We start from the raw sequence: 22,554 nt of genomic DNA on the forward strand, positions 1-22,554 counted from the left end.
AAACACAAATCGTTTATTATTTTTTTCCCTTGTGAGTACCTATATATAAGAGGTTAAGGTGCGGTCAGACGTAGCACGTAGAGCTTTCGAAAAGTTGACAAACGACCATTTTACGAAACTAGTGAAAAACACTGTGAAAGTCACTAGCTTTCTTTTAAGGTTTTTTCAACATGTTTTAAACAATTAAAAATATACATATCATAAAAGAAGGAAGTCAAACGTCTAAAAAATCTATACGGCAAAATCGACTTTTTTCTGAGTATTGAACCAAAGTTATTTTTCTCCGGGAGATTGAGTCATAAGAAACATCTTTTCTACGATTTTCGAAGTTAACATGCAAAATCGAAACATTTGGCTTCGAAGTTCCAAAAATTTTATTTTCAATGACAGGATACAGTTAACTACAAAAAAATTCAAAATATGGATATAATCTAGATTTTCAATGGTGTTTAACAATTTCCGATCAAGCTTAAAATACAAACTCAATAGGAGATCTCTGAAAAGGAAATAAAAATTTAGTTTCGTCCTATATCCAGCCGAGTGTTGTACAGTCTTGTAACAATATACAACACCATTTAGGAAAAATATATTTTTTTATTCTGGGTAAAAATTCGTACACATTTTGGTATATTTTCTTAATTCATCAGCGATCTAAGGGAACAATCACATTGATTCCGGAAAACAAAAAAGTACTTTCCCGATATAAAAGATAATTTGGAATCGTTAATAAAACAAGAAAAAACGTTAACTTCGGCTGTACCGAAGCTAATATACCCTTCACAGGTGCATTTCTTTTAGTAACTATGTATGTGTTTAAGCAAATCTGAAGACGTAAGAAAAAGTATGTAAAAACAAAGAAAACATTTTACTAACCGATCTGAACAATTTTTTCGGAGATTAAATTATTTCTATGAGCAATAACTCACACCAAATTTCATGAAGATATGTAGTAAAATGCCGAAGTTTTCCATACAAGCCCTTGATTCCGATCGTTCAGTTTGTATGGCAGCTATATGATATAGTGATCCGATATCGTCGGTTCCGACAAATGAGCAGCTTATTGAAGAGAAAATAACATCTGCAAAATTTCAAAACGATATCTTAAAAACTGAAGGACGAGTTGGTATATATACAGACAGACAGAATGACGGACATGGCTAAATCGACTCAGTTCAACATACTGATCATTTATATATATACATTGTAGGGCCTCCGACGCTTCCTTCTGGGTGTTACAAACCTCGTGACAAACTGTTCAGGGTTTAAAAACAAATAATTTCCATATCGAATATCTATAAGAAGAGATCCAATAAGAGAACGATACAGAACATTGACCACTAAACACTGGCTTAAGACAGACTGTTCATTTAAAAGAATTTCAATCTAAAGACAATAAATTGCTTTTCACACAAGCTAATAGAGATATCAACTATTCCGAAAAAAATAAGACAAGAAAGGAATTGCTGCTTACTCCTTGGAGCTTATTATTTATTTCTTTGAGTTACTCTTGATATTTGAAGTTACCCGGACGTTACACGTTCAAGAAATTGCTTTCAAGTTGCCACACACTCAAATTTATTCACTACCACACTCTCACTTTCCGAACTTGAAACCCATCTTGCTATAATTTATGCGAGCAAAAATTATTTCAAGTTGGTGATCAGCTGAGTGCAGAGTTCTCCAATTTTCAAATTACAAGTATTAAAATTAATTACGAATAAAGTTGGAATAAGTGAATATTCGCTTTTACGAAATTGTACACAAACAGTGTATAAATGGAAGCAGTTTTCTTGACGACGGCATCTCTGTAACAATAATTGAATACCAAGTTGCTTGCAGCATTCCTCATGGCTTACAATTTAAGTAAATTTTGACAATTAGTTCGTGTGATCAACTTGAAAGCAAGTTCTTTCCCGTGTAACGGCAGCGTTATCCCATAAAGTTGAAGTAGTTTTCAAGCCGTTTCAAAATGATTAACGTGTTTGTTGAGAATATTAAACATTGCCGAAATATATTTTTTTCTTTTCGGTATTGCTTTCTGAATGGCGAAAACTGTAGGCTGTTAGAAAAGCTGTTATAGGTATATAATTTCGGATTAATTTTCGATCGAGATTCGATCACCGATACACAAAATGATCGTCACGTACTCTAGGAATGCGACAGTCGTAGATATTATATGGGAATGGAGGCGGCAAGAGATTTACCACTGTTACAAAACTTATTATTGAAATCTTAAAATTTCTAAACGATGCCACCATTTTGTTTTCGAACAAACACACACATGCCTTCATACCGTACATTTTACCAAAAATGGCTGAATAAGCAATCACTATTGGTGCTTTGCACTTGAAGCAAACAAAAAATACTTAAACGCAAGTAAATTTATGGCTATTTTCATTACAAAGTTTACCTTTTCGCCATTGTTTATAATTATAAAGAAAGAAACACAGACATAAAATCCGCATTGGCTGGGCTGCAGGTGCGCCATGTGCAACAATTACATACTAGTCCGAGTACGTGCGTAGGTATTCATATTGGATTGTAGTGAATAATAGCATAGAACAGAAGAACCTACGAATTGTTTTCTATTAAAAAAGAAACAAGTTGTATTAGGCAGACGCAGTGAAAATGCGGAAGATAAACAAATATTTACTTATGGTATGTAGGAAGTGGTATAATTAAATGGTTTCTTTTAGAAAGGGAAAAAATAAATTTGTGTATTCATAGGTGTAATAAATATTAATATGTAGTATATGTTTCTTGTTTTACACTTGAGTACATGGATTGCGGTGATTTTGAATAAATCGGAGCGTCATTTGAATTTCTGTTTAATTTTTTGTTAACGAATCCCTACTATGAAGTTGTGACCTTTTTATTAAAACAAAGGATTTTTCAAAGTTTTTAAAATTATTTTCTTGCTGAAGTCTATTCACAGCTTCCATATCGAAAAGTTTTTTTTTCAAATTTTGTAAATTCATAGGGTATTCAGTCTGAAAAATACATGCTCGTGTTCGACGGTGCTTGTGTAGTCTCACACAGGTCTGTAACATAATGACATTACTAATTTTATTCAAAATATTATGATTCCATTTTAGAATATACAATTCTTGCTTACTTCTACTAAGGTTAGATATTTGAAACTCTCAGTTAACTCAAATACTTTTATCCATGGACGATTCTTCGATTTGGATTTTGGATCAAAAGATGGAAATACACGTATTCATAAAAATGGTAGAAGAGCAATATCGGTCGGTAATTGGTTTTTTTTTTGACGACAATCGCACAGTGAAATCATCGCTTGGATATTGTTACCGTGACTCTTCTCTTCGATTACGTGACAAAAGTCTGGTATTGGTAGACCAACGAATGAAGGGTCCCGATATAATCGGATATCTCAGACAATGGACAACTGTAAAGAGCGCCTGTGTCAGATCTTTTACAAAACATTGAGCATTAGAAACCTATCGACGAGATTGGTGGTCACATCAGAAATCAAGCACTTCACAGAGATATTTGACGCTATTTAAAAGCAATCCGAAGGTGTATCTGAGACATTTCGTGACCGTCCCCGATGTATGTACATATGAATCTCTTGGTGCACACTAGAAATCAAGAAGTCAAGTCGAAACGGCGGACTTTACTTGGCGAACCAGATCAGAAGAAGCCTCAAATATCGTCACGACTGAATTAGGCTGGAAACTCAAGTCACTCTTCTTCTTCTTGACTGGCGTAGACACCGCTTACGCGGTTATCGCCGAGTCCACAACAGCGCGCCACGCATCTCTCCTTTTGGCAGTTTGGCGCCAATTGGTAATACCAAGTGAAGACAGGTCTTTCTCCACCTGGTCCTTCCATCGGAGTGGAGGTCTCCCTCTTCCTCGGCTTCCACCAGCGGGTACTGCATCGAAAACTTTCAGAGCTGGGGCACTTTCGTCCATTCGAACAACATGACCTAGCCAGCGTAGCCGCTGTCTTTTTATTCGCTGGACTATGTCTATGTCGCCGAACAACACATACAACACATCATTCCATCTTCTGCGGTATTCGCCGTTGCCAATGCTTAAGGGACCATAAATCTTCCGAAAAACCTTTCTCTCGAAAAGTCCTAGTGCCGTCTCATCGGATGTTGCTACCGTCCACGCTTCTGCACCATAAAGTAGGACGGGAATGATGAGGAACTTGTAGAGTTTAGTTTTTGTTCGTCGAGAGAGGACTTTACTTTTCAATTGCCTACTCAGTCCATAGTAGCACCTGTTGGCAAGAGTGATTCTGCGTTGGAGGATATAGTCATATGTAGAAATTCACGTAAGTGAGGAAAGATTCTGGCTGCCATTCACTTGGGAGTGGCCAGGAAGGATTATTTTGCATGTGGCTCAAGCAGCTCACGACTTCCGGCAAGTATCCTCTAGGTAGCCAACAGACATCCGTTTGGAGGCGAGCTAAAGTGAGAAGGCGAATCCCGCTTATTCGGTTGTGCATAGGGTTTGGGACCCACCACATGAAAACGAATAACCAATGAATATGAAGCAACAGCTTCGGAAAAGTCACTCGCCGGGCAGAAATTTGACTCAAATACGGAGATAATCACCGACACGGAGACCTAATTTTCAGGCTCGAATGTAAAAATTTACGGAATTTGAAGTTCGGTATTTTGAATAATAAATACACGTTTCTTCAATAAAATGTGTTATCTCTATATTTCTTCGAAAATTGAGAGTACTTTTATGTTATAACGGCAATTTACGAAGATAAAAAAAAGATTTTAAAGCTCAATCCCAGCTGAAATATGTCTATTAAATACTACGTGTAGACTAAAATATTTGTATGTATTTAGGAAAATACTTATTTATAAAAATCAACAAAATGATTAACTGTACGTGAAATTCGATTATATACAGCACTTCAGAAAACAAACGTGAAGCGCATCAACCTTGTGTTGGCGTGACATTTCCGAAGATGACAGCTAAATCATTAGTAACGGCAATTTTTGAAACATAGACAAGGGAATAAAGCAATACAAGCATTCATTCAAATTTAGATTTGAGGTGAAAGATATTTTTGAAATGTGTGCAATTTGAAATAATGATAAAAAGTTCAAACATTAAACTCTGGTTAATTAGTCTACATTTTTCACAAAAAAAAAACTAACTTTTAAGGACAGCAACTGGTAAACGGATTAAAGACTTAGAAGTTACATAATTCTTACTACACGCCAAAAACAACAACGAACAGAAATTATTTATTACATTAGCTTCCTATTGATCTACGGCGGCGTTTGTCGGCAAAACATATAGACTGTTCGGCCGTCCTCATATCCGCTGAAATTTTTCAAACGCCTAAAACAAACAAAATAGTAAGTGCCAAAGTAAAGAGCAACACATCAATATATAATAGAATCTATACATGCAACAGACAAACGCTGAATGGCGAACTGAAAGTGATTTTATATACTCGTACCAGTTAGCCATAAATCGCAATTCGAGTGTAAACAGATTTGTTTGTTTTACCTCGTCTCATTTGTCACACAAATAACGCTTTGGTATCATATTCGAAAATGCCAAAACAAAGATCTGATGACACCAAAAAAAAAAGAAACTAAAATCACAAAATCTACTTTCGCTCGGCAACGTGTAGCATCTTTCAAGTGCCACAGATCACAGATCACTTGAGCCACTTGAATTGCGCCACACGTTTCAGGCAAACACAAACACACACATGCAGTCACATATTTCCCCTAACACTTCAAGATGTCACCGTTATTAGGCATTGTTGTTGTTTTAGTTGGCGCTGGTGTTGTTACGTTTGTCACTGCCTCTCCGCTGTCCTATGAAATTCGTCTATGGGTCGATCGTGCCACCGCCGCCGATGCCGCACTGCTCCACTGCCACTGCACAGCAACATGCGTGCGGTAGGTCTCTCGGTAAATTGTGCACGGTTTATCGATTCTAAATGAATTGAACTTGTAAGCAGTAAATCTTTTCGGTTGTGCGTTCGGGTTTGCCCAAAAATGTCCTTCTGGTTGATGGTTTTACAGCCAGCATCGGTGTCACATTGCTCCCTTTGACGTTTAGCATTGACCCGTTTTTGTCATTATCTGCATAACGGATTTGAGTGAAGGAGTTTGATTTTACATGTTGTCGTGGAATTGTTTTTGTGGTGCGCCAGTGTCATTTTGGATAGCTAATTTCACATGTCATTGAAATTTTAAGGCATTGTGCTAGTAAGGTTTTTTTGATATGGTTGATATTCCATTGGGTATAATAGACTTAATTTGATTGTCTCTGAGTACACTTTATACTCTCTCGCAACATGTCGCTTAGAGTATAATAGTTTTGTTCACCTAACGTTGCACATTAAAAATTCAAAAATATCTAGTGTATGTTGGCCTGACGTGATCCCTAACTTTACCTCGCGAGATCCGCAACATGATTTCTTTAACTCCATAAAATTATTACAAAAACTCCTTGCCGTTAGTTGACCCCTCCAAAGGAAACAAACAGAATCTAACACGACCTCTAAAAATGTAAACAAATCAGAACTCACGTGGAGCCTCAAATTTTCTGATTCTACGTCACCAATCAAAATGTAATCAAACCTAACCTCACATGGCCACTCAAAACGTTAAAAAATCTAAACTCTCGAAATGAAAACTAACCTGATCTCATGTGACTCCTCAAAACGTTAACAAATCTGATCACTCTTGACCAATCTGACCATTCAAAATGTGACAAAGCTACACTCACGTGGACACTCAAAAGTTAATACCTGATCTTACGTGGACCCTCAAAATTTAAACCAACCAAAGATCACGTGACCTCTAAAAATGTTAACAAACCTGACGTCAAATGTCCTCCCAATAAGTAAACACCAGTAATGGAACGTGAAGTCAGGATTGTTTACTTTTTTGGGGGTTTAGTGAAGTAAAGTTGTGGCAGGTTACGACAGGTCAAGGAAATTCAAGATATGAGTCAAGGAATTACTCAGGTCCGTATACTGGATATACTAATTTTCGTTATTCAAGATGTTTATTTACCAGCTAATTTTCGAGATATCTTAATTTTCCAGTCCTTTGTGTTACATTGTATTAGGAAAAGGTACATATATAAATCGGCTGCGTCCTCTTCTCCCTTCTTTACTTGTTTTTTGTACAACAATACTTGGAAGCAATAGTCCTTATCCGTAAGCTCATTTAGATTTCGAACAGTCACTTTGGGCCCACAATAGTTAGAATAGATAAAGGCAATCGGGAAACAGATAAAGGCATTAGTTCTTCAAAACGAAATAGTTATTCTGCGCTTGCGAAGAATATGGAGGCAGAGTAATTCTTTAAAAGCATTCTCACAGTTTCTAGTTTGCTTTGCCAACACTTTTTTCTGCAGTAAAACAAAATATTTTTAAGCAGTTAAATTGTAAAGAAAAATCTATAGAACCACCTCTATGGCTTCGACTATCATGACAGATATTAAAAAAGAGAGAGAGAAGAAAGCGCAAAAGCTAAATTTCTATTTATTTATTTATTGCAATATATTCCACTTCTCCGTGTTCCTGAGCCAGAGATATCTATTCATCTAACTGTTAAGTCAAAACAATCAGACCGCAATCTTATCGAATACCTCTGAAACACCCATCAATTTTCTTCGATCAACGTATTTATTGACAGGCGACAATACGCAAAACCAAAAACTGAATATGTTTCCATTTCAAGTTCAAGTGGCTGTGCAATCTTTGATGTCGTTGAGTCGAGCGTGGCACCCCTTTTAAGCAAAGCGCTTATGCTATTCCAGAGTTAGAAGGATACCATGCGTGCCTTCATGGTTTTATGGTACAATACGCGTGTGCAGTGAATACGATTGCCTTATGGAATAAACAATGTAAACACAAAGTCTTGCCCGCATATATAATTTGTATGTTTGTATGCTGCGGCAATTTAAATGGGTGTCTGCACAAGTGTATGTGTTAGACACGCCTACACTTGTTGGAAAATTATTAGCTACTTGAGTATCTATGTTACAGTTATATACTCAATAGCGAAGGAAACGCCTTTGAAACCCAAGTGTTAGAGGTCGTGCCACATACTTTTAATGCATCAGTTTGTTCAGCTATCGATCCAATAGTTTAGGGATCATTCGATATGCAACAAATAATATATAAATATTGCAAATTTGTAATGTTTCGAAAAATTTGTCGATATTTTTATAATAAATTGCTAGTGTGGTTATATATTTATATTATGTATATGAATAAGCCCCTGGCATGGTATCTACACAATAAAGTAGAAGTCACTACGAATTGGAACGAAGCAAACTGTGTGCGGCTGCGACTTCAAATAAAGTATACAACAACCGTCAGGACCTCAGATGAGACCAACTATTGAAAATAACGAACACTGGATGCAGACGATCTGATCCCTTAATGAGGTAGTTTGGCTGAGATCTTCGTAAAAATATACACAAATGCTAGCAAATAAAATACAATGGACGGTATTTAGAAAGCTAACTCTTGGCGGATTTAAAAAGGGTGGTTTATGTAGAAAGAGAAGGATGACAAAAGGCTCTTTCAAAGTTTGGAAATCACTAAAAAGCCATAACATTGCAACAGTCTTAAAACTAAAACGGCCGTTATTTTGTCTCAGCCATATTATATCGCGTTCAGCTCGGTCCAACCGCATGCTAAAAGGAAAAGTTAGTCGACAGATTTAGAAGGAAGCGTTAAATATTTGATTTACAAAAAAGATAAAGATCGTAATAGATAAACGCGACGGAAGATGATCCGATAATTTGAACGGAAGGTCGAGGAGACGAGTTGTTACGGGGTCGGACCAAAGATAAAGGGGTGTCAGATGGGTGAGGTTAATTGGGCATGAAAAGAGTTTGTTGTCAATAATTTGTATATGAGCTGCTTAAACTTTTAATTAATTAATTAATTTTATTAATTTGTCTAAATTAATGTTGTTGCCATCATAATTGTCACCATTCGATATTATGCACCTATGCCAGCGTTCAATGTTCGAAACACTTCTCAAACTCATTGGGATAGCCTTTAGCTCTTTCAGCGATTTTCGTATGCTTGTTAAACGATGACCCTTTAAAGATCTGTTAATTTTTGGGAATAGGAAAAAGTCACACGGAGCCTGTCTAGCCAATTCCCATTATTTTTATACTCTCGCAACAAAAGTTGCTAAGAGAGTATTATAGTTTTGTTCACCTAACGGTTGTTTGTAAGTCATAAAACTAAACGAGTTAGATATAGGGTTATATATATCAAAATGATCAGGGTGACGAGACGAGTCAAAATCCGAATGTCTGTCTGTCCGTCCGTCTGTCCGTGCAACGGATAACTTGAGTAAAAATTGAGATATCTTAACGAAACTAGGAACACGTATTCCTTGGCACCCTGAGGAGGTTGCTTTCGAAAATCGGCAAAATCGGACCATTGACACGCCCACAAAATGGCGAAAACCAAAAACTTATAAAGTGTCATAACTAAACCATAAATAAAGTTATGAAAATAATATTTGGAACATAGGATCGTATTAGGGAGGGGCACATTTGAATTTAGTTTTTTTGGAAAAGTGGGCGTGACCCCGCCCTCAAATAGGTTTTTTGTATATAACTCGCAAACCAATAAAGCTATATAAACCAAACTTTCTGCAGTCGGTTCTTTTAGCCGTTTCCTTATACAGTCCAAAAATGAAAGAAATCGCCCACCTCCCATACAAAGGTTAGGTTGAAAATTACTAAAAGTGGGTTAACTCACTAACGATAAACGTCCGAAACACTAAATTTTACAGAAAAAATAGCAGAAGGAAGCTGCACTCAGATTTTTGTACAAAATGAAAAATGGGCGTGGCATTGCCCACTTATGGGTCAAAAACCATATCTCAGGAACTACTCGACCGATTTCAATGAAATTCGGTATATAATATTTTCTTGACACCCTGATGACACATGTGAAAAATGGATGAAATCGGTTCATAACCACGACAACTTCCCATATAACTCAATTTTGAATTCCATCTGATTCCTTCACTTTATAATGCATACATAAGGAACCAATGAAGATAGCGGAATAAAACATTACACAAATAGTGCATATCATATCTGGCTTCACTTGAGAAAAAATTGTCGAAAACGGACTATAACTTTTCAAGACCCTAGATATCGGACATGTTGAACTCAGCGCCTAAGGGTAAATTTTAACCGAAAATATTGGTAAATCTCGTAGATAATTTAATGTAATTCAGAGGAAATTGTTTTCTTCTAATAGTGTAACTCTGTTCCAAAAAGTATTAAAATCGGATAATAACATCTCCTAGCTCTCATGTAACGGGTGATTTTTTTGAGGTTAGGATTTTCATGCATTAGTATTTGACAGATCACGTGGGATTTCAGACATGGTGTCAAAGAGAAAGATGCTCAGTATGCTTTGACATTTCATCATGAATAGACTTACTAACGAGCAACGCTTGCAAATCATTGAATTTTATTACCAAAATCAGTGTTCGGTTCGAAATGTGTTTCGCGCTTTACGTCCGATTTATGGTCTACATAATCGACCAAGTGAGCAAACAATTAATGCGATTGTGACCAAGTTTCGCACTCAGTTTACTTTATTGGACATTAAACCAACCACACGAATGCGTACAGTGCGTACAGAAGAGAATATTGCGTCTGTTTCTGAGAGTGTGGCTGAAGACCGTGAAATGTCGATTCGTCGCCGTTCGCAGCAATTGGGTTTGTGTTATTCGACCACATGGAAGATTTTACGCAAAGATCTTGGTGTAAAACCGTATAAAATACAGCTCGTGCAAGAACTGAAGCCGAACGATCTGCCACAACGTCGAATTTTCAGTGAATGGGCCCTAGAAAAGTTGGCAGAAAATCCGCTTTTTTATCGACAAATTTTGTTCAGCGATGAGGCTCATTTCTGGTTGAATGGCTACGTAAATAAGCAAAATTGCCGCATTTGGGGTGAAGAGCAACCAGAAGCCGTTCAAGAACTGCCCATGCATCCCGAAAAATGCACTGTTTGGTGTGGTTTGTACGCTGGTGGAATCATTGGACCGTATTTTTTCAAAGATGCTGTTGGACGCAACGTTACGGTGAATGGCGATCGCTATCGTTCGATGCTAACAAACTTTTTGTTGCCAAAAATGGAAGAACTGAACTTGGTTGACATGTGGTTTCAACAAGATGGCGCTACATGCCACACAGCTCGCGATTCTATGGCCATTTTGAGGGAAAACTTCGGAGAACAATTCATCTCAAGAAATGGACCCGTAAGTTGGCCACCAAGATCATGCGATTTAACGCCTTTAGACTATTTTTTGTGGGGCTACGTCAAGTCTAAAGTCTACAGAAATAAGCCAGCAACTATTCCAGCTTTGGAAGACAACATTTCCGAAGAAATTCGGGCTATTCCGGCCGAAATGCTCGAAAAAGTTGCCCAAAATTGGACTTTCCGAATGGACCACCTAAGACGCAGCCGCGGTCAACATTTAAATGAAATTATCTTCAAAAAGTAAATGTCATGAACCAATCTAACGTTTCAAATAAAGAACCGATGAGATTTTGCAAATTTTATGCGTTTTTTTTTTTTAAAAAGTTATCAAGCTCTTAAAAAATCACCCTTTACCTAATTATAGGTTTTTCAAAAATACGGTGGGCTTTAATCTACATATATGTATTGGTTAATATGTAAGATACTATATCTTTGCGAAATTAGCTGGTGAAAATGTATGAAATCGGTTCAGGAATTACCTTAGCCCTCATATACTATATAGGACGATTTTCGTTATTCTATTAAACATTGTGTCGAATTTATAGGTAAATTTGGGTGTTATCTTAATAAAATTTCTTCAATAAATTGCGAGAGTATAAAATGATCGGTTGCACCCGAAGTTAGCCTTTCCTTACTTGTTTTAACAAAACTCGTACATTAGCTAAAACGTAAATTTTTGAAACACAAAAAGGTTAATGCAACATTTCTTTTTGATTGTGGTCGAATGAATGCATTCCTGCTGAGCGAATTACTTGTTCGGTCTGCGTATAAGGTTAACTCTTGTAAGCAAATTGATTGGATCTTATCGATATGGGATCAGATGTAGGGTTCGCATGCGCATTCACATTAGTTGAAATGACACTGCGCCATCACAATGGATGCAGGTCAAGATAGCAGAGCAAGATCAAATCCTGCACTGCGCTTAAAAAATCAAATCCAACCTACAGCGTCAACAGAAAAAAGAATAATATCGAAACCGTTTCAGTGCAAGTTTGAGCTATAATTTACTAGATTACAACTTTTCAATAAGTTTTGTGGATACTTTAGGAAATTCACTTCACTTAGAAAATTTCAACACCATTTAAGTACAAAAAAAATACAATGTTCTCTCTCTATCGACCTAATTCTGCCACATGCCAACCAATCTCTCTTGTTTTGCACTATGCCTCCTGCTAAGCGTTGACAGCGCTGCCAAGTGCCAAGAAGCTGCATTCGATTTTGCACTATGCACTCATGTATATGTATTTGTAAATATACATACATATGTATGTAGGTATGTATGTGTGTGGCACCCCTTTGTGACAAGCACTGATAAATGTTGCTACGTTGCTACCACTGTCACAGCTACTTACAACAAAGTTAAATGGCATTTTTTACGAGGCGTGAACAGCAAATTACGAAATTTATGCATTTTTATAGCGAAAAATGGACACATTTTAAGCCTCTAAGTAGTCGGCAGAACTGTACATACTTGTATGAACATCTGTGTGTGTGTGGCAAGTATTTATTTATTGTTTGTTGTGCGCTTTGTTTTTTATAAAGTGTTGCTTGCTGCGTCGCAACATTGCTGCTGACAATTGCAGCAACATTTATTTCGCACAAACACACACACGCGCACACACACTAGGCGTATACTTTATATTTATGCCGTTTGTTTTAACAATTTATCAATGTACTTGTAGCATGCTACCACCATAGAATCAAAGAATGCGCAACAAATTGCGGCCACCGTTCATTTACTTAGGCTCATCAATTAGCACGCCACGCATAATGGCATGCGCCACAACAACACACAGACAACCAACTACTTCTGGTTGCTCACACTCGACTGGCATCATCATTGTCACCACAACAGCAGGCAAGACAGCCAATGCTGCGGTTTAATTCATCGGAAATTGAGCGCGTAATTCAAATTCAAGCAAAGGACAGAGCAGTGAGAAGACGACTGCCACCGAAAATTTATAATCACTTCAAAATACGCTTGGCTGTGTGTGTGTGTGTCTATTTTGCGCTGGTGATAGGAAGTTAAAAGCAATTAAAATCGGAGGCGCTCTGGCTGCTGCTGCTGCCAACAACAACAACTGCAGTTGCGTCTCTCGCTGACTTCATATGGGCTGCATGCTGCACTATTGACTTGGTGTTGCACATTAAACCAGAAGGTAACTTCATTGGCTCGATCCAGCCTCTTTGTTGCAGCTTTTGCAGAGTGATGAAATGTTCGAAAATTAATGCCATCGATGACGTATATGAAATGTTTTTCTCTTGTTTCCTATTCATAGGCATGTGTAAGCAATAAAAGCAATGCAACTCCAAGCACACTCTCAAACACACACACAACAACATTTACTCGCGTGTGTGTGTTATGACTTTCCGCCCTCGATCGTCTCCAATTGGAAATAAAGGGCACAACACAGTCGCATTGTCGCTGCGTTCAACTCAAAATAGCAATACAATGCAATGAAAGAAAGGCACATAAAAGGGACAACAGAAATTATGAGAATATTATTGCCAACTGTTAACAGATTTGTGCGTTTCATTTGTTGTTGTTATTTGCCTCTTCTGCTGGCGGAACTCTTACAAAATGTTCCTTCCTGTTTGCTGTGGAGACAAGTAATTGTTATTGTTTTTGTAGTTGACAAAATACTTTCGTTATAGTGGCATTGAAAGTTTTATGGTCAAAAATGTAAAAGTTGGGAGTATTCAACTAAATATGGAAATGAAAAACAGTGACAGTGATACTCATAAAATTTGGTATATAAATTTTTGGAAAACTTAATTTTGGTTTCGATGATACATTTTAATGTCTAAAACAGATTACTTCATATCGAATTGCAGCTGGTTTTATCATGGCTTGTATGACCGTAGCTAGTTTTGTAGTTGCATTTTCCGAACACTTCATCCAAACAAATAGTCTAACATAGGATGATAAGATCAATGATAATCTAAGATATGTAGATCTCGAGATAAACACTGTTTGCATAATTAAGATGAAAAACACATTCTAGATGTGAATGGAGAATAGGTTCAGTTCGGGAGGTGGATGATATCTCAATCTATACCGCCTGGTCCAAAATGGACTTCGGAGTAGGTACGGAAGTATACTCCTAGGATTTTGTCCACCTACCAGCATAGAAAATCCCTGTGAAACACTATTGAACAAATACGGTAGGATACAGCAAGTAAATATATCACAGACAGTCAGGCAGCATTGCTGACTTTGGCTTCGCAAAATATTAGGAAAGGCAGGAAGGCTTTAAGAAAAACTTCACTTGTCCATAATCTGGCTCCCGGCCACAGAAATATTTATGGAAACGAAGAGGCGGACGAGTTGTCAAAGACGGGAGTCTCTATGCGAATCAATGTAGAGGAAATACCATGTCCGTCAGGAACTTTCAAAAAAAAGCTTTACAAACAGTTTGACCAAATAGCTCAGAACAGATTGTATTCGATAACCAATTGCAAAATAACAAAGCAGATATGGCCTAAGTATGAAAAGATAAGAAGTAAGGACTTATTAAATACACCCAGGAAATTTATATACAGACTTACAGTTACCATAACCAGGCATTGGACATTTAGAAACATGAGTTGGAAATGGATCTGCCCCATAACGATATTTGCCGGTGCTCTCAACTGTAAGGAAATAAGGAAAGTTTCTCAGTGAATGACCAGCTCTATCACACGCCAGACATAACAGATGGAATCCACTAAGTACCAAACCTTGATGATACATATAAAGGTCTTATAATAGCACATCAAATGGCGCTTCTAGCGTTAGACCGGAAGACTGAACCCCTACCTACATATTCTAGTAACATACATCGCAGCTACTTCTAGGAAAAGTAACTTTCTCTGCATAGACGAGAACTATTAAAACAAAATGTGGCGATCACGAATTGTTATGGACAACCGTTTAACTTTTTAAACGTTTTAACTAAGCTATGACAATTAATGAAAACAGTGAACAAACCAATCTCAAGACAAACTCTTCATCCAATGAATGATGCAAACTCGGACGGCCCCGTTTGCCTTTATGATGATCTTCCCTCTTGAAAAAGCTTGTATCACATATATTCATTGTGAACTTACTAAAGGGTTTTTCAATAGGGACGCTACAATTTCTCTTCAGTAAGGTTTGTCACTTCATCATGGAAATATTTCCGATACGATCCAACGAGTCAAAATTATTAAAATTTTCTTTCGAAATTCTGAGTCAGTGGCCTCAACTTTAAGAGCGCCAACATCTAATTTATGGCCGTCACAATTGTCCTGTAGGATCAACAATTGAGTTTCTAGCAAATAAGTGTCCGTAGTGTCGAGAATATTGCTGCCGTACTCAAGCTTTGGGCAACTCTGTGACGTCGTTATGGCGAATTTTGCGAAAAGATCTAGGTCTACATCCTTGAAAATGATCCGCATCTTCATCGAAAAATCATCATCTGGCTTCGTCAATAAGCAAAATATGCGTCATTGGCAGCAATCCAATCTCACGTACTATATGAGTTACAATTACATCCCGAAAAAATTACGGTTTGGTGCGGTTTATGGGCCGTACTTCTTCCATGATGATCAAGTCCGTGTCGGTGAATGAGAATCACTACCGCTCAATGATAACCGAATATTTTTGTATTGGATGATGTGGACTTGAGCAATATGTGGTTCCAACAGGATGGCGCCACAAGCCACACAGTGATTTATTGAAAACCAAGTTTGGTGAACGTGTTATCTCACGAAATGGCCCAGTCAATTGGCCACCTCGGTCGTCCGATTTGACGCCGTTAGACAAGCCAGCGACGATTGATGAACTTCGTACGAATGTCGAACATGAAATGGCAGCAGTATCAGCCAATTTATGCTTGAAACCGTCGAAAATTGGATTCAACGTCTGGACTTCTGCAAGCGTGGCCGTGGTGGCCATGCAAAAGAAATCGAATTCCATTTATAATCCCATATCCCAAACCGTTTTTGTTTTATTTAAAAAGTGCACTCTTATTGAAAACCCTTGTATATACCACCGTTAACACTTCAAATATTGCGTGCTTATATCAAAACTTTGACATTTTCTCTAAAAAACTAAAAAATTAACCAAGTTCTTTAATCCAATTATTTAACCTTAAAACATTAAAACCTTTCTTCGGGAAGAAATTTCCATTTGGAAATGTTATCAACACTAAACTTTCTTAGAATATTCCCTATATTCATTCACAAGCTGTAGACATCTAGCAGAATTCGACCACTGTCCAAATTTACTCGAGTTAACCTTAAACCCGTCACTAAGGAGGTTGAAAACAAAAAAACACACACACAAACTTCGGAAAACCTCATGCCATAATGATGTTATTGAAAATGGCCTTAACCAAGTATAAGCAAGTTCTTTGCGACTTTGTCTCGGTGTCCATTTAGATAATTACTATTTTCTGCTCTAATAGAGAATTTACCAGAGCAACACAAGCATGTGAAAGATAAATATAAGCAATGAATTGAAAACACGACCACCTACTCTACAACATTTCTAGGTATTCGCCTATATGTAATAAATAATTGATATTTTTGACAAACATATATATGTATATACATTTACTTACACATCTGCAAATGAAGGTTAGAAATTATAAGAAATGACTTACCACAATTCTGGGCGAATTCTGTGAAATAAACAGTACTATTTGTTAAAATAACAAAAAAACAGACTTAATCACTCTAATATAACACGAATAAACACTATTTTATACCAAAAAACTATATTTTTTAAATATTTTGCAAACTTTTTAACCGTGAATGCAAAAACCGGACAATGCAAAACTATTTCCGCCATATTTGTACAACAACAATATACAATCCACAATAAATTCCAATCCCACATATGCGACGACGAACTTGGCAGCACTGTAAATGCCAAAATCAGCTGCTGTCAGCATTCATATTTTTTTATTTATTTGTGAAATACGCATTTAATCGTATACTATTTATTCGTGAATTTAGTTTTAGAAAACAAAATAAAATGAGTGAACCGTCTACTCCAAACACACCTGGAAGTCAAGCGCTTGTAAAACTGAAGGAGCGTGATAAGAGTTTGATAGACTTTAAAGTACCACAGTCCGGAGCAGTACGCAAGAAAACTAAACAAAAAATACTCACAGAGGAAATGTATATTGAGGAGCTATCTAAAATAATTCAACGAGATTTCTTTCCACATTTGTCCAAATTACGTGCGCAGAATGACTACTTGGATGCGATGGAGCGTAAAGACTATGCACAAATGGAGGCTATACGCGCCAAGTACAGCGGACGCAGACCGACCGACAGGAGCTGTATGTCGAAATCATGCTAAAACAAATATTTTTTTCATAATAAAAATTTAATATTGCATTTCATATTAATTTACAGCTATGTCTCCAGCTACCTTTGAGACACCAGCAAGTGCGAATGGTATTGTGACACCGCGACTTGGAGGCAATGATAGTGCTTCAGACACACCAAAATCAACTTTATCTTTTTCTTCAAAAACGTCAAGAACAGACGGAGGTCCTAAGTCTATATCAGACAAACATTCGTTAGATTCATTTTTACAGCATTATACCAGCGAAGACAATTATAGTTTTCAAGAAATCATAGATACTGCTGATGAGAAATTGCGACAAAAGTTTGCCGTGCTATATAATGAAGAAAAATTGTCGGCCGATAAATTGGCACGCGCACTAACATTGCCATCAATTGAAAAACAGTTTGAGGAGCCGGATCCGTTGCGAAAGGTAAAATATATATTTACAATTAAGTGGATTAATATTTTTTACTAAAATCTCCAATATTCACAGATTGAAACTTGGTCATACACAAATAAAAATTCCATTATGTACATCCCCGATGGTGTAGAACTTACGGAGAGAGAACGTGTGGAAGCAGCAAAGCGGCGTGAGATAATAAAGCACAACGCTACACGGCTCAATAGCAATCCTTTCGTTGAAACACCTAATCAAAAGGCAAACAGCGAATTAGTTAAATCACAATCGCAAGCGCTTATGAATAAAATTGGTCTAGATGGAAATGTCATTACGCCGGGCAACGATAGTGAAGGACCTCAAGTGCGTGGTTTTAATCTAGTAAAAACGCCATCTCCACGTCCAGGTGAAGCATTCTCACCACTCATGACATGGGGTGAAATCGAAGGTACACCCTTCCGTCTTGATGGCTCTGACACACCAGTACGCCCAAATGTAGGACCTGCATTCACAATTACTGAAAATTCACGTCGTGAAAATATTGGTTTGGCCTTGGCCGAAAAAGTTGGAGAAAAAATGCGCGCACAAAAGCAAAGAGCTGCTGATACAGCACGTAAGAATATCAATTCACCATTCATACGTTCGAATATGGAACGTTTGGCGTCAATGTCACCGGCAGCAAGACGTTTAGCCACATCCAAATTGGGTTTAAATACAACGCCGCTTATGCCCACACCACAGCTGACACCTGGCAAAGCTACGCACAGAGCGAAACCAACACCGAAAGCTCGTAAAACGCCATCAAACTCCGCGCCAAACACGCCGAAACAGATTAGTAGTGGAAAATCCACATTAACCGATGATTTGCTGAAAATTCCTACTAAACGATTGCGTGCTTCCGATTTCTTTTAAACCAGTGCAGATTAGAACTAATATTGAAATTAACGCACAGAAGTGTGTGTGCATGTGCTAATAATAGATGCCTGCATATAGGCTTAAACGCCAAACACTCGTAGTTTAGTAAGCATATTTAAGAGTAGAAATATTTAATGAAATACGTAATAATAATTTTCTACAAAAAGAAGTACTTGAAACTAAAATATATAAATAGAATTGTTTGCGAAATAAAACAATAAATTTATATTTACTGAACACCAGCATTATTGTATATATTGTGCATAAATATTTGGATCTACAAGCAGATTTGTGCTCTGTTTTTCCATACTAAAATTTAAGACTGGCCTAAGTTGCACCTTCCTGTATTAGACTATTAAAAAAAAACTATTGATTTTTTAAACTTGAACAGCATGGCATCCTCACTCATCATAGTAGTCAACATGATCACCAGTTTTGAATTTTTGTTCTTGTAGCACCTGTATGAATTTTCGTGTCGTTTGTTCTGTAGTTAGCATTGATTTGGTGTCTCGTTGCATTTTAAATTGGGCAACCAATTCTTTATTGGCGGAAGTGCGCTGAATCTGCTCCGTCATATCCGTGTCAATTGGTCCGGGTGAATAATTCAACACTATCACATTGTCCAATGCTTGTTCTGCGGCGAGCACCCGAAAGTACATCTCCCTAGCCGCTTTGCCGGAACAATAGAAACTCATTGAAGCAAACGGTTCAATGGCACATTTCGATGTAATGTTCACCACCACTTTGGGTGTACCGCTGAAAACACGAAAAAATTCACAATTCAGTGAAATCACTGAGAAAACATTCACATGATAATATTGTTGCCAAATAGTATTGTCCGGCACGTCCACGGCACTTTTCGACACATCACCCAAAGTACCGGCATTGTGAATGATGATCGCACGTTCAAAGTCGCTCATTTTTAGTGATTTCAATGATTTCTCTAGCATTTCTCGGAATTGTGGCGCTGTGGCGAGGGCCAGATCTGTCGAGAAAGTACGCACTCTCAAATCTCTGCCCAATGCCTCGATGCTGGCTTTAGTGTTTAACAGACCTTGGTCGTTGCGTGCCAAGAGCACAACCATGGAACCCGCCTTCAATTTGGATGATACTTCGATGGCCATACGCTGTCCAATGCCACGTGAAGCGCCCGTCACGAATAGATAAGTACGTTTCTCCAAATCCAGTACCATTTTTGCTTGATTATTTTTTTCCTTGCTTTTAATTTGGTTGGTGTTTACTGGTGTTTTTTGTGACTGTTTTTCTATAATATTTTTTGACTGCACTTATTGTGACGTGTGACGAGTGTGTCAAATGTACAACTTGTTGCACAAATTGGAAAAATCTTTGCGTATTTGCCAGCTGTTTCACGCTACAATGAGTTTAGCGGTTGACCTTCGTTTTGGTACTTCACCAGCAACATTAAAATTCACGAATTTCACTCCAAAGCGCAGCTGCCGAACTAAGCTGAATCACAGCATATGCGAATACACGTACATCTAAGAGAAGGGGGCCGTGGTTGTTGTAAGTGGTCACTGGTTTGTGAGTTATTGAGTAAGTAAGCTGGTTGTACTACATGCATACATACATACAATGAATGAGTGAAACGTATTTTGAAGTGATATGCGGTGGCTATAAGGTTATCACTTTCAAATTTAAGCGTTTCTAACGATACTCAATGATTATACATAAATGTTTACGAGTATATGTATTCATATGAGTATGGGAATAATGTGCAGCAACAGTGTGTTATAATAGTCGTTAATTTTGAGCTCTAAATTAGTGAAAATTCACAGAAGTCTAGCTATTGAAAATTTTATTTTTATTACAAATACGTGTCTACGCATTAAATTTTATATTTGTTTGGAATTTAGTATGGAGTGCTTTTACAACTGTGCTGAGGCCACTAATTTTTCTTGTTCCGTTAGCCGGTCTAGTATAATTAAATTTTATAGATATTACGATTTAGCTGCAACAAATTTTCAAATCGGAGACCGTAGATCGGAAACTTGAAATTCGGTCATTTGAAACAGTTTGCTTACCATTTTCTAATAGCGAGTTCTGATTGTTAATCCAGAAATATTTCGGATCTCATATAACACAAGTAAAGAAAGGCTAAGTTCGGGTGCAACCGAACATTTTATACTCTCGCAATTTATTGTTGTAATTTTATAAAGATAACACAATTCGACCCATATATTCGACATAAAGTTCAATAGAATAACGAAAATCATCATAAATAGCATATGGGGTCTGAGGTAATTCCTGAATCTATTTCACTCGTTTTCACCACCAAGATACAATATATCGAAGACTATAAGCTAGGGGAAGTTATGACCTGATTTTAACCATTTCTGATATAGAGACTGACTATAAGAAGAAAAAGATTTCATCTGAATTAAATTAAGATATCTGAGAGATTTACCGATATTTTCGGTGAAAAATTACCATAAGGCACTGAATTCTTCATATCGATATCCGGGGCATTGAAAAGTTATAGTCCGATTTCGACAATTTTTTCACAAGTGATGCCACGGATCGTATATGGTATTTATGTAAACTTTTATTTCGCTATCTTCATTTGTTCCTAATGTATATCTTATAAAGTGAAGGAATCAGATGTGATTCAAAATTGAGTTATATGGAAGGTAGATGTGGTTGTTAACCGATTTCTTCCATTTTTCACACGTGTCATCAGGGTGTCAAGAAAATATTATATAGCGAATTTCATTGAAATCTGTCGAGTAGTTCCTGAGATATGGTTTTTGACACATAAGTGGGCGATGCCATGCCCATTTTCCATTTTGTAAAAAAATCTGAGTGCAGCTTCTTTCTGCTAATTCTTCTGTAAAATTTAGTGTTACTGACGTTAGTGAGTTAACGCCCTTTTAGTCATTTTCAACATAACCATTGTATGGGAGGTGGTTATTATCCGATTTCTTTCATTTTTGGACTGAATAAGTTAATAATAGTTATTAGTTTGCGAGTTATATACAAAAAACCTATTTCACGCCCACTTTAAAAAAAAATTACATCCAAATGTCATCCTCCCTAATGCGATCCTTTGTTCCACATTTTATTTTCATAACTTTATGGCTTAGTTATGACACTGTAAAGGTTTCCTGTTTTCGCCATTTAGTGGGCATGGCAGTGGACCGATTTTGCCCATTTTCGAAAGCCAAGGAATATGTGTTCCAAATTTCATTAAGATATCTTAATTTTTATTCAAGTTATCGCTTGCACGGACAGACGGAAGGACAGACGGACGGACAGACGGACGGACAGACATCCAGACATTTCAACTCCACTCGTCATCCTGATCATTTATATATATATAACCCCATATCTAACTCTTTTATTGCTTGGTGACACAAATAACCGTTATGTGAACAAAACTATAATACTCTGTGCAACATGTTGCGAGAGTATAAAAATACTGCAAAAACGATGAGAAACTTGGCCAAAGTTATGATACGAATGAAGAGTAAGGGTTTTAAGATTTGAAAATAATATTCGGACATACGTTTTAGAGACGAAATATGTTGACTTTGAAATAATGCAGTAGGTGATTTAGAATAGTTCTTCATCCAAAAGCTTTTCATGTACCATAAAGCAAGATCTTAAGATCATAGCACAAACA

The 22,554-nt window shown here is 37.1% G+C and overlaps 2 protein-coding genes and 1 long non-coding RNA gene across 3 annotated transcripts in view; 1 reads left to right on the forward strand and 2 right to left on the reverse strand.

Moving 5' to 3' along the window:
* The window catches only part of LOC128921869 (uncharacterized), a 103,723-nt gene that overhangs the window by 51,924 nt on the left and 29,245 nt on the right, over positions 1–22,554 (reverse strand). The gene's annotated exons all lie outside the window — the stretch shown is intronic.
* Positions 17,174–19,318, forward strand: Es2 (splicing factor ESS-2 homolog). The gene is made up of 3 exons (XM_011181668.3): positions 17,174–17,591; positions 17,668–18,032; positions 18,096–19,318. Exons 1-3 carry the CDS (start codon positions 17,282–17,284, stop codon positions 18,909–18,911), a joined length of 1,491 nt encoding a protein of 496 aa, XP_011179970.1. The 5' UTR covers positions 17,174–17,281; the 3' UTR covers positions 18,912–19,318.
* LOC105210605 (sepiapterin reductase) lies at positions 19,137–20,434 on the reverse strand. The gene has a single exon (XM_011181667.3). It carries the CDS (start codon positions 20,105–20,107, stop codon positions 19,316–19,318), a length of 792 nt encoding a protein of 263 aa, XP_011179969.1. The 5' UTR covers positions 20,108–20,434; the 3' UTR covers positions 19,137–19,315.

This window comes from Zeugodacus cucurbitae, chromosome 5 (genome assembly GCF_028554725.1).
Source record: "Zeugodacus cucurbitae isolate PBARC_wt_2022May chromosome 5, idZeuCucr1.2, whole genome shotgun sequence".
Taxonomy (NCBI): domain Eukaryota; kingdom Metazoa; phylum Arthropoda; class Insecta; order Diptera; family Tephritidae; genus Zeugodacus; species Zeugodacus cucurbitae.